Genomic DNA, 13205 nt, shown 5'->3' on the forward strand with positions numbered 1-13205 from the left:
ATTTCATGCTACCTAGAGCAGTGAAGCATTGCAGAATCTAGTTATTGGAGACTTTGGAAAGGTAAGACTAGCAGACAACAAAACTCTTAATGTTACGGACATGGGTGACATAGTGTTGAAGACGTCAGTCGGTTTCTGGACTTTGAAGGATGTCAGAGTTGTTCCAAGCTTGACGAAAAGTTTAATTTCTGTTAGGCAGTTGGACGAACAGGGACATGATGTGAAGTTTGGAAATCAGCAGTGGAAGGTTGTCAAGGGAAATCTTGTCATGGCTCGCAGAAGAAATAGAGGTTCGTTGTTTATGGTCGGATTACCGTCTGAGGGAGTGACCATCCCAGTTCAGAAGATAAACAAAGTCTGATTCACAGAATCTCGTGGGCAGAAGAGGGTTGTCTTTACAAGAGAGAAACCTAGAGCCATAGGTCAGATTTAGGTAGACCAGTCAGAGGTACTTACGGCAGTGGGAGCACGGGTCGTGCTTCAGCTGAGGTTCCTAGACGACAGTGGGTTAGGAGAACCAGTATTCCAGCTGTTGAAATATCTCCAAAAAATTTCTTGTTGAGTGTGGAGTATGTTTTTTCTCAGGCTATTCCAGGATCCGATAGTTCGTGTAAGTGGGAGCCGGTAGAAACAAAGGACGGGTCAGTGGCAGTTTCAGTCACGATGAGCGTGTTGAAACTCAGGAGAGTTTCAACGAAGTTTTCAAGATGATTAAGAAGGTTGGTGGCAACTAGTGGTGGAACATTGAGTTTCGTTGACAGATTACAGAAGTACATGTACACAGTTGAAGCGCATGTGAACATTGTTTCGTGGCTTCAAGTGGGAAATTGTTGGGTATGAAGCCATGACCAATTGGATTGGGCTGACTGGACACTATGTTTAGTGAGTGAGCTTAATCATTGTGTCCCCTTTATAATTTCTATTTAAAGAGATCATTGTACTTCTAATTGGTGTGCAACAGGAAATAAATAAAACCTAATAGTTGTCCGTGTGGATGTAGGTTGTAGTTGGCGACCGAACCACATTAAATCTTGTGTCGTTTATTTTTCTGCAGTTGATTCATGATTGTGTGTGTTACTTCCGTGTCCGATTTTCTCATCACAATAAGATCGAAAATAAACTCAAATCAAGATCCTTAGAATGTCCGATGATTCATTCATACCATTGTCAAAGGTTTCATCGTAGGGAGTTCAATCAGGAAAATACATATCCATAGTATTCAACACATAAATGCAATCGATTTGTTTTCACCAATGAGCCTTTATGATATTACCTTTACGACTACATATTTAATCATAATGACCTCATATAAGATTATTCAATCATACTCATAGAAACAATTTCCAATTAGTGTATGTGAAAGTTGTTGGTTGATTAAGAAAGTTCGGCTAACATAATATATCGATCAAATTTCCTAAAGTTGGATGTCCCAACCAATCTCATCAAGTCGTATTATGAAAATTGAGTTCATATATGAGGATAAATAAATTTGCCAACCACCTTTAGTATCAGAGGAATCAGACTTTGATGGTTTTTATATACTTTTATCGAAATAGATACGTCATACAATATCCTCATTAGACATGTAACACTAAATCAAATCAGAGTATTAGTTTGCACATTCTACATGACAATGATGTTCCTAATTGAAAATGTCGTTATCATTATTACCAAAGCAAATCCCAAAGAAGTCAGGGAATGCTCCACTCAAAGCCTAATAGTACCTCCTTACACTCTAAACTATAGATCCAACAACAACAATGATACAATCCAACTAGCCAAGAAGATGACCAAGGACTCAAGAGAAAATTCACACTGTGAGCAGTCATTTCAACAATTAAGTCAAGACCCCACCAAAGATCAGACGGACCTCACCAGAAGAAGAACTGGGCATAGATCAAAATACCAAATGTTCTTTCATCTGATCTTTTTAAAAGACAAAAACATATTTGTAAATAAATTGGGCTCACTTTGGGGTCCAAATAGCATAATAGGCTAGAGTAGGTTAACATAGCATAAAAGGGAGTGTACTTAGCAAAATGGGCTTGTACCAAGCCCACTTTTTCAAAACAAGGCACCTAGAATTAGGATTTTTAACCTACCTTCTAGAAGATGTGCCTAAAGGTGCGGTTTTGACCATGGTCAACACCCTAGGCAGTCCCTCTCCCTTTGTCCATTTTACCCTTCCCCATCTTGCCCACCAAGGCACTCATTCCTATAAATAGGGTGCCTTGCCTCATGTATTCACAACTTGATTTTGAATAGTAAAGAAACTCTGCAGGACTAATTTTGTGAAACTTGTGAGCTCTCATGTTGGGTCTTATCTTGGATGGGTAATATCTCAAGTGGCGGATGATGGAAATCGTCCAGCCACACACAACCCCATAATAAGGAGGATGAAGACCTAAAGGTTGTTTATTGATTTAATTGCAAATATGGGTCTAATTGGGCTTTTGTTTATTTTTGTAGGCCCAATCAAGATGACAACTCTAGGGTGAAGGAATGTACAAACATATCCAAGAAGACCTCCAAGTCATCAAAACATAAACTAGAGCTTTGGCCAGAAGAACACAAGAAGACTGGGTTTTTGCTTACTGGTCAACATTATTTGTGGGCCAAGTTTTAGCTTAAATAAATTGTATAAAGTTGTTTAGAATTTCATGGGCCATGTATTGGGCCTAGTAGTATAAAATAATTGTACTGAATATTTGGGCCAAGTAGCACAGGTTTTTGGGCTTGTATTTGGGCTCATAGTAAAATATGACTAGTTAGGGTTAAAAGTGACTAGTTAGGGTAACAATTGAGCTTCTTTGAGCTCAATGTAACCTTAAAACGTCTATGGTATATTGGAGGACGAAAGTCACCTTGGCATGGAGCACATGGACGCCCACATGGCAACCTAGGAGTGGAGAGGATTTAGCATGGAAGGTGTGAGCTAAACATGGAAAGCATGACTCCACATGGCACCTTCTCATTGGAAAGTTTTATTTTGAATTTTAAACTTTTGGCTCCAAAAGGTTGAGCCCTCTCTCCTATAAATTGAGGTGCTTGACTCTCATTTTGTAAGATTAATGAATGAGTGAATTGTTGCCCGAATTGCTAGCCAATTTCACTCTTGTCTCTACCTCTTTAGGATAGACACTTAGTCTTCAAATTTCCACTAGATCAAGTGATTAGGCCTCACCTATCACTCTCTATACTTAGCCTTCACCTTTAAGGAATCCACAAGCTCTATGTGAGCTCCTTGTCCATTTAAATCCATGAAGCTTTTGCATCTCTCCATCAAGAAAATCCAATCGGAATGAAGGCACTATTCCATCAGTGGCTCAATTTATCTAGTTCTTATCTTGGGTGGGTAATATCTCAAGTGGCAGCTCTTGCATCACTCATCTTGGAGTCCATCTTCTCCAAGTGGCGTGACTTCCTTTCTTCACATAAGATCTCTTCATCCCTTCTTCTTTTATCTTTTATTTACGCCTCCTTCCATTCCATACATGTCTTCTTTTAATCTTTAATTGTGTTCTTTACTTTGTTATTTTTCTTTAATTGTTCATTGTCTCTAATTTCGTTGCATCATTTGTCACCTTATAATTGTCCTTTCTCTTTGCCCTTTTGAAGTGAACCTTCACACTTAACAACTTGGTTAAGTTCATGCCCAGTGAGATTCTTTTTAGGTTTTCACCATAATTGCTAAATAAAAAATATTAAACAAAGAGCAAGCAATAAAATGCGCAATCCTAAAATCAACTCACATCATGTGGTAATCAGAGCATGGTTTTAATTGTGCTTATCTTTTTGAGTTGATATTTTGCCCTTAAAATTTCAACACATTTTAAATTTTGCTTTTACCTTCAAGCAATTTAATTTCCGCTTTACAATTGAACACCTTTCTTTTTCCGCCTTTAAATTCATGTCATTTAAAATTTCGCTTTTTATTCATTAAGCACTTTAAAATCTTCTTTTGAATTTTTTTTTGTGTCAATTTGTTTTCCTTACCTCATTTGCTTGAGTCTTATGTTCTTAGTTTTCTAGGAGTCTTTAAATCCTTTCTACTTATTTTGATTTTAATTGTGAAGAACTAAAAGCAACTAGAAGTTTGTTTTAGTAGAAGTTGATTTAGTTCCAAACAAAGAATTCAAGTGATCATATGAATTGAATCTTAATCTATTTGTGAAAATTAAAAGTGAATTAAAATATGCATGTCAAGATTATGGACATTTTGAATCCATAAAACAAAAGCAAAGACAAAACAAAAAGTTAGTGCAATTCACTTTTCAAGTTCAAAATTACTAAAAAGAGGATTCTTTTTATGTGGCAAATTATTTTCATATTTGTGGAATTTTATCCTTCTTGCTTTTACAATTTCTAAGAAAATTAAAACTTTATAGTTAAAATTTTAAGTAAGTTTCTTTGAGTCTTCATTCGTGTTTTTCTTGTTTGTCTTCTCAAAAAGTTTTGTCACTATCTTTTTTCCATTTGGTTTAGCTTGCTTTCTTTTAAGCTTTTCTTGCTTGTTTTTCAAATTTTCTTAAGTTTTGTTGTGGGGATCTTTGGTAAGCAAGTGTAAGAGATTTGTCATCTTTCACTTTAGGTGTTGCTACCAAGTGTATACCTTTGTTTTTAGAGTGCAAATCTTTCTTGAGTGCATTACAACTCTTTTATCCTTTACTAAATAGTCGAGTGATACAAGTGAGGAGTGCATAAGATTGTTATTTTTTCACTAATTGTTTGTTTCATTTTTGTGCAAATTATGGCTCATTTTTCTTCAAGAGAATCTTCAAAGCCACAATCTCCTCAAAAGGCATATCTTTTGGGAGAGCTTGTGGACACTAATAGAACTTTGGCCTAAAAAGAATAGGAGATGAGGCAATTAATGGAAAGGTTGCAAAGATTAGAAGCGGCTCAAGAGAGACAAACTAGAGAAAGGAGATGGGAACCAAGAAGAGCCTCTAGAACTTACATGCACTATTGGAGTCAAGAAAAAGACCAAGATTGGAGAGTGCATAACTTTGAAGAGAGGCACCATCAACACCCACCACCAAAGAATTATTTTCCTTTTGTAAAGTTACATAGTTTTAGTGGGGATAGTGACCCAAATGTATATTTAGGATGAGAAGATAAAGTAGAACAAATCTTTAATGCGTATGAGGTCCAAGAGGACCAAAAGATTAAGTTATCTTCCCTATAATTTTTAGATTATGCCACGCAGTGGTGGCATCAAGTAGTAATGGACATTGGTTTGAACAAGAGGTCAACCGTGGTCCCTTGGTATAATTTAAAGGAATGCATGCGCGCGCGATTTGTTCCTCCTCACTATAGGAAGGAACTTTTGTTGAAGCTCCAACAGCTTCATCAAGGACCAAGGAGTGTAGATGAATACTTCAAAGATTTAGAAGTAACTTTGACTAAGATTAATAGGCATAAAACTGAAGAGTCAAAACTTGTTAGATTTGTGAGTGGATTAAGAAGAGAAATTCAATATGTTGTAGAACTTTATGAGTATACATCTTTGGAAAATTTGGTTCACCTAGCCATCAAGGTTGAATCACAATTTTTTAAGAAAACATCTTTCAAACATACTCATAATGATGGCTTCTATTGTTGATCAAGAGTGATCAAGAGCTTTGAAGAATCCAAATCCAAGGTGTTTGATGAAAGGCTGGTGTTACTGCTGTGTATGGGTGGGATCTGGGTAGATTAAAGTGTAATCCACTCCTTGTTTGAATCCAGAACTGATTTGATTTGAAAACCTTTTTAAAATGGAAAGTTTTTTAACTAAGTGAAAAAACAACTTGTTGTTTTATCGAATCAACCGGTTGTTTTGTTTTTAGATGGCTTTGAAAAAAGGTTGAAAGTTGTTTGACTTTGTTGACTTAACTGTCAAACTAAATCAATCAGTTATTTCATGTTTTCAACCAATTGTTTCTTGGAAAATCCTAACAGAATTCAATTTTGATTTTTCAATCTCTCTTAAATGATTTCTAACTGAATGTGCTTCGGTTTTAAATGTTTTTAATTATTATTTGGAGTATAAAAAGTTAGTTATACGCTCCTGGAATGTAAGAAAACAGTTTTGAGAAATCATAGTGCAAATTCAATTTCAAGTTTTCAAGATTCACATCAAGCTTTGGATTTTCAAGTGTGTGGAATAGGATTGGGGTGTACTTCTTATTTTTAAACTTTGTAATACCCAGGTGTATTCTATTCTCTTCTTCCTTGATTACTGTATTTATGTAATTAGGTGTAAGTGCAGAATTAGAGGGTGTTCTGATTTCTGTGGATTGTTGTGCCAAAAGGAGTGTGTTTCTTGAAGGGTTCAAGGTCACTTTTTAGGTGGTTTGTGTTGTAATCTAGTTTTGGTTGCATAGAAGAAACCCAGAAGTTTCTGGGGACTGGATGTAGCTCTTGGTTTAAGAGTGAACCAGTATATGTTGAACCAAGTGGTGTTCAAGCTTTGAAGAATCCAAATCCTTTGAAGGATGTTGAGGCCTCTGCTGTGCTTGATGTTGCTGTGCTGGTTTAGCTTAGTTTTGGGGTAGTTTGGATGTTGTAATCCACCCTTTGATTAAATCTAAAGCATAGGCATTCTCAATCTTTGTGAAAGTAAAATGTTTTCAAACTAAGTTAAAACAACTGATTGTTTTGTCGAAACAACCGATTGTTTATACTTAGGTGTTTTGAGAAAAATATTGAAAACTGTTTTTAAAATGGTTGAACTGTTAAGAACCAAAAAAACCGATTGATTCGAGGAAACAACCGATTGTTTGTTTTGGGACCATAACAGAAAAACTGTTTTATCTTTGACTGAGCTTTAAATGATTTAACTGCTTACGCTCCAGTCATTAAATGCTTTGACCAATCTTTATATGCAATTTAAGAGTTTGTTAAGAATTGATAACAAACTACATCTTTGAATATATTCAGAAAAACAGTTTTTGACAATTAATCTTTGACAAGTTTTTGCTAAGAGTTTTTGAGTTTTTCAAAGAGCTGAGATTGCTAAGAGTTTGTGATTGATCAAAGTGTATGGAATAGGATTCTGCTTGTATTGATTTCAGATTATCTTCTGTAACAAGTGTAATCCTTGTACTTTGTTAAACAAGTTTCGTTTCTGTGTTTGCTGAGATTGGCTGTGTGTTCTTGAGGGGATCAAGATCAGCAATCTTAGTGTTGGTGTGTTGGCCAAGAAGAGTGTGTGTCTTGAGGTGTTCAAGGTCATTCTCTTGGTTGTTGTGTAAGTGATCAAGGTGTGATTGCTTAGTGGATTTCCTCAGGGTTTCTGAGAAGACTGGATGTAGCTCTGGGTTTGGAGTGAACCAGTATAAACAATTGTGTACAATCTCTCTATCTCTAACTCTTTAAATTCAATTTTATTTTGTTGTTTGCTGGTATAAACAACCGATTGTTTCTGCGAAACAACTGATTGTTTTTCTGGTACTGCAGCTTTTGCTTGCTGTTTTGGCGAACTGAATTTCTGAATCAATTGTTTCTTGAGATAATTTCATTCTTGTTTTAAAAGTTTACGAAAATCCTCTTTAAACAATTCACCCCCCTCTAGTTTAAAGCCATCTATTCTAACAGTATAAACTGCTTGTGTGCATTTCTCTTGCTCTGATCTCTTTTAGATTATATTTTTAAGTTGTTTTAAATTTTACTGGTATAAACAACCGATTGAATCAAAGAAACAACCAGTTGTTTTTTTGTGATTCACTTTAAAACAGATTGTGTTCTTAGCTAACTTGGTTCCTTTTATGGATTTCTTCACTGAGTTTCATTAAACCTTCAAAAGTAATCGAAAATCTCTTTCAAACAATTCACCCCCCCCCCTCTTGTTTAAGGGTCATAGATTCTAACATCTATGACTCATCTCGGAAGGGTAAAAATAAAGTTTCAAAACAAGATAATCCTTTCAACTCCTCTAAAGAATCCACCCCACAATCTTCTAAAAATCCTTCTCCTTCTAGGACTAAATCGCCATCCAAAATCTCAAGTACCAAATGTTTTAAATGTTTAGGTTTTGGGCACATAGCTGTCAATTGTCCAAACAAAAGGACCATGATGGTTAAGGGGGGGCTAGTTGTAAGTGACCACAGTGATCAATCTTCTAGGTCTAACTTCCCTTCCCCTTCAAAAACCCCTAGTGAAAATGATGTGAGATACCTTGTGAATGTGACTTATTGGTGGTAAGACGAATGTTGGGAACAATTCCAAAACCTTTGGATGAAACCCCAAGAGAAAATATTTTCCACACCCATTGTCTTATCAACAACAAGTTATGTTCCATAATAATAGATGGGGGGTAGTTGTGCTAATGTGGCAAGTACAAGAGTAGCGGAGAAGCTTGAATTATCCATTATCTCTCATACAAAGCCCTATAACCTACAATGGCTTAGTGAAAAGGGTGAAATCATGGTTAATAAACATGTCCTCATAACTTTTGCTATAGGAAAGTATAAAGATGAGGTTTTATGTGATGTTGTGCCAATGGAAGCAACACATATTCTATTGGGAAGGCCTTGGCAATATGATAGACAAGTTTTACATGATGGTCATACCAATAGGTATAATCTACCTATGTATCGTTTTTGTTAACATATGAGTTTTGGTTTAGTCTTTCCATTTTTTTTGTATTTTCTTTTTTTTTCTTTTTTTAATAATACTTTTTCATCTGATTGTAAATGATTGTTGTTACTTGAGATATCAGCCTAACTGAGATGTCAAGTTCCATAGTCTAACATAAAAAAAATTATATAAAAAAAATGAGTATGAAAAAATGCAATTGAGTAGCGTTTTAATTTTAAGTTATTTAACTTGATTTATGGGGATCAAAGACATGTAGTTACATGTTTTTACAAAAAAATAGTATCACCATCTCTTCTTAAATTTAATCTTTCTCATATTTTTAGTTTCTTTTAGATTTGATCTAATACTCAAATATCACTTAAGTAGAATTATTATTTTAGAAATTAAGAACTAGATGAGAACATTACTTTTTTACAACTTGACAGAGTATTTCCATAAGTAAAATTGATAAGTTTAAGTTGAATGTATAACTTTAGTTGTACATATTAATGTCATGCAATTGAAACAAAAGTATCTTTCATAAAAGTAACTATTTGCAACCTCTTAAATAACACTATCTTAATCATCTTCTTACAAGAAATGACACTCACAAGGTTCTTTTAAAATTTCCATTGTCCCTTTTAACATGGGTAACACATTTATTGATTGTTGGACAGCTGGCAAATGCTTACAAAGAAGTGAACCAAATGATTTGAATTCCAAATTTGAAGTCATAGTTTGTGAGAAGGTAATAAAAATACGTAGCTTGCACGAAGACAGAATACACCAATGCAGTGTCACACTCTGCATAGTCAATCTTAACAAACACGCACTTACAAAACCATTGCTAATCAAAGTACATAATAGCTAACATCCAACGTGGTAAGAAATAAACTGACATTGACATGTGCCACCTAGCTGGTCTTTTCAGCTTATGTGTGTTTATTGCAGAACTAAAATTTGAATTTATTTATGTTTTGAACTTTATTAAATATTTTATAAATATACTCACTTTTATGTGTATAACTACTAATAATATAAATAGGTGAATGTTGTTAAAGTAATGTGTTGAATTATCAAGATATTTTTTATTAATGTGTATTCAAAATGAAATTTATAGGAGAATAGTAATATTTTATTTCTTTCAGTTAAACACCAACATCATAATTTCAATTAAAATGCATTTTAGAAAATGTTGACATAGATTTCATATCATGTTGATATCCTTTATTGGTTCCAATATTTTCTCAAACATACCACTAAGAGACAAATTGTAGAATCTTGTAGCCAATCTATCCTCAATATTGTTAGGTGATACTATTTTCTTTTTTCTTTTTTTAGAGTGAAAACCATAAATGAGATACTGAATGATACCAAGAGTCTGTGGGCACCTGTCCTTGGAAGATTGTCTCTTCTATTCTCTTGCACTTCCAGAATCTTTCGTGCCATCATTATCATTTCACTCCAACAAGCAACCCACCATTCCCCTCAACGTGATTGAAGGTAACCAAGGAATCTTTCTTTTCTTTAGGAGTGAAAGAAGGAGAGAAGAAAACCACCCTCTTGTTACAAAAACCACAATACCAAACCATTAATTATAAGAAAATTAAAAAGAATAATCTTTTGTAGGTTTTCTTAGTAGTATCTGTAACAAAATAATACCCTCTTATCTTTTTTGCTGACAAGACTTGGTCATTACTCATTATTTTGTGCACTTACCGTTCAGAATTTTCCTTTATCTAAAAGTTAACAGCTTATGAGCCATAATTAACCATTTAATAATCCAATTTCCCAATAGAAACAAACAAGGAGAAGAATCCTAATTCCTAGCTTAGTGGCTAATCTGCTTGGTGGGAGCCACTGCATCATTCCCCAAATTGTCATTTTCAAGATGGATAAACACACACTCAATTCATGTGTAAATGGCATGTGAGCTCACCCTTTATATTTCAAGAGCAACAAGACACCCTAATTGTGGCGCTTACTCTTGTGTGCTTCTAGTGATGAAATTCCACGCAAAACTCCACAAAAGCCACCTCCTTTGATTCAGCAAAATCAACACCCAATTCTCAATATCCCATTTTGTTTTCCCTTCTTTTTTCCTATATAATCCAACTTTCCTTTTGAATATCCTTGATCTGGTGTGAAGATGGACACTAATGACTGGGTAGTCCTTTCTGATGATAGTGTCGTTGATGTCAATGAAGATTGTGGTGAGAAGCACATGTTTTTGGGGAAAAGAAACATGGATTCAAAAAGTACTTTTGATGTGGATGACTATTACTTCTGCACCTCGCCAAAATTCAAGAAAACCTCTGAGGCATCAAGGAATTTTCATCCCAGGGTTCCCAAAGAGCTTCTCCATATTCCAATTCAATTGGAATCAAGAACTGGGAAGGTCCCAGATGAAGGGTTGGTGGAAGAAACCACCAAGGATCAAGTTGAGGCCACTCTTGTACCATCATCACCTATTACCACAGAGAAAATCAAAGGAGTGGTTTTGGAAGCTAATCAAGACACTGTGCCACAGCTTATCTCCAAGATCAGGGAAATTGAGTCCCCAAAGTCTGTTGGTAGAGGATTGTTCCTTTCATCTGACATAGGTGCTTTCAAATTTGAGGAGATAGGTAGTGAGGCACACGAGATCATGGTCTCTCCCAGAATGAAGATTGACAGAGATATGAGTAATATGGACTCTGGCAAAGAAGTGGAGGACTCTGGTGATGGTTTTAACTTTTGGAAGTGGAGCTTCAATGGTGTTGGAGCTATCTGTTCATTTGGGGTTGCTGCTGCCACGATCTGTGTCCTGTTCTTTGGAAGCCACCAAAGGATTAAGTTTCACCAAGATCAGAAGATTCGGTTCCAGATCTACACTGATGACAAGGTCAGCAAATGTCTTTTTTTTTTTGGTTTAAATATGACTTACAAATTAAAATAAATAGGTATATTTCTTATGCATATTTTAGTATAGGACTGTGATGGAAGAGCCATTTCTAACATTTTTTTGATGAAATAGTGTCATTAAAAAAAGTGGGGTAGGGGGAAGACTGTGTCTTTGTTTACTTTTGCAAAATTATGCAATTTTACTCTTCTTGAAAAGTCTCTTAGACATATTTTTGAATATTGAAGTATTGAAATGACTCTTCATTGTGACTGCAGAGGATTAAGCAAATGGTTCAGCATGCAACAAAATTGAATGAAGCAGCATTGTCAGCCATGAATGGTGTTCATCTGAGCAGAGCTCGCATAACTTGTGGTGGTTTCTATGATGGTCTATGATTGAGGCATTTTGGGATACTACAATGGTTGAACAACATGGCAAATGTGGCAAAATCCTCTTAAAATCTATCATGTAGTTTTTTCTTCTTCTATGTAAATAAAATAACTAGGGATGGTGTCTTGTAAATTAAGCTACACATTATATGTTTATTATTATTATTATTATTATTGTTATGTGTGTTTGATTTTGAAGGTTGGCTCAAGTAGTAGAAGAATTGCTTAAAGGAAGGTTTTGAAAAGTAGTGAGAGGGATAAAGTGAGAATAAGTATAGAAACTTTAGGCATGGTGGCCCAAATATTGGCATAAGTAGGAGGAATTAAGTGTGACACCAATTATAAACTTTTGGGAGATAAAGTGATTAGAAAACATTTCTTTTTCTTTCATAACTCAATTACCATTGTCAATGCTTATCGCCTTTGTTTCTTTTAAAACGTGGGTACAACAAACATCCCTTTATTGATTTCAATTCTGATTCAAATTCTGAGCTGTATTTTAGATAATCTAAATAAGTTAGAATTCGATCTTAAGAAAATTTAAAATTACAAGTTAAAAATAAAGTAATTAAAAGAGTTAATGTTTTACTTAGTCATAGTTGACTTCTTCTAAAACTATTTGCATAAATTGTTAAATATAATAAATATTAAAATTTTGTTAAAAAATATCAAACTATTTTATAATGAAAATTTAAAATTTCAAGTAATCATTTAATAAAGAATTTCAAAATGTCTTTAGTAACCTAATTATTTAAAGTATGAAATATCTTTTACATATTTAAGAAATTAAATATATTGCAATAATTAATTCGCGTAAGATATATGTTTTTTAACTGTAATAAATATTTTAAAATTGAATAAATAGATTTAAATTAATGAAATAAGTTTTAAGATGTATTTTGATAATAGTTATAACGTAAATTTAGTTTTTTTTAAATATAATTTGTGTGAATATAAATAATTTATTAAGCTATTCGATTGTAAAAAAATTAAAAATATATTTTTATATTTTTAATTCTATAGTCTAATGTCATTTTTATTATTTATTTTATTAATTACAAATAAAGGAGTGCGTTAAAAAAGAAAAAAAAGATTTTTTTTTTCAAATGAAAATAAACATTATATTAATTATTAATATTTTAATGATTTAAATAAATTTATTAAGTTAATTATATTGTAAATATGTATTTAATTTTTAAATATGTTAGTCATCATTTTTCTAGTATTGGAATAACTCAAACTAAAATTTTGAAATAAATATTAAAACCTATGAGGCTCGAGCACTCCTCTTAAATGGCGTGTCCGTGTTAGACACACATTACCGACACTTGCATGACATTTGTAGGACATGTATCGGTGAGATGTACAAT

At 33.9% G+C, this 13205-nt stretch overlaps 1 protein-coding gene across 1 annotated transcript; it reads left to right on the top strand.

Moving 5' to 3' along the window:
• The first annotated feature begins 10368 nt into the window (after window positions 1-10368).
• Window positions 10369-12033, top strand: LOC137813939 (uncharacterized). Its single transcript, XM_068616431.1, has 2 exons — window positions 10369-11446; window positions 11722-12033. Exons 1-2 carry the CDS (start codon window positions 10712-10714, stop codon window positions 11839-11841), a joined length of 855 nt encoding a protein of 284 aa, XP_068472532.1. The 5' UTR covers window positions 10369-10711; the 3' UTR covers window positions 11842-12033.
• The last annotated feature ends 1172 nt before the right edge of the window (window positions 12034-13205 follow it).

This window comes from Phaseolus vulgaris, chromosome 1 (genome assembly GCF_000499845.2).
Source record: "Phaseolus vulgaris cultivar G19833 chromosome 1, P. vulgaris v2.0, whole genome shotgun sequence".
Taxonomy (NCBI): Eukaryota; Viridiplantae; Streptophyta; class Magnoliopsida; order Fabales; family Fabaceae; genus Phaseolus; species Phaseolus vulgaris.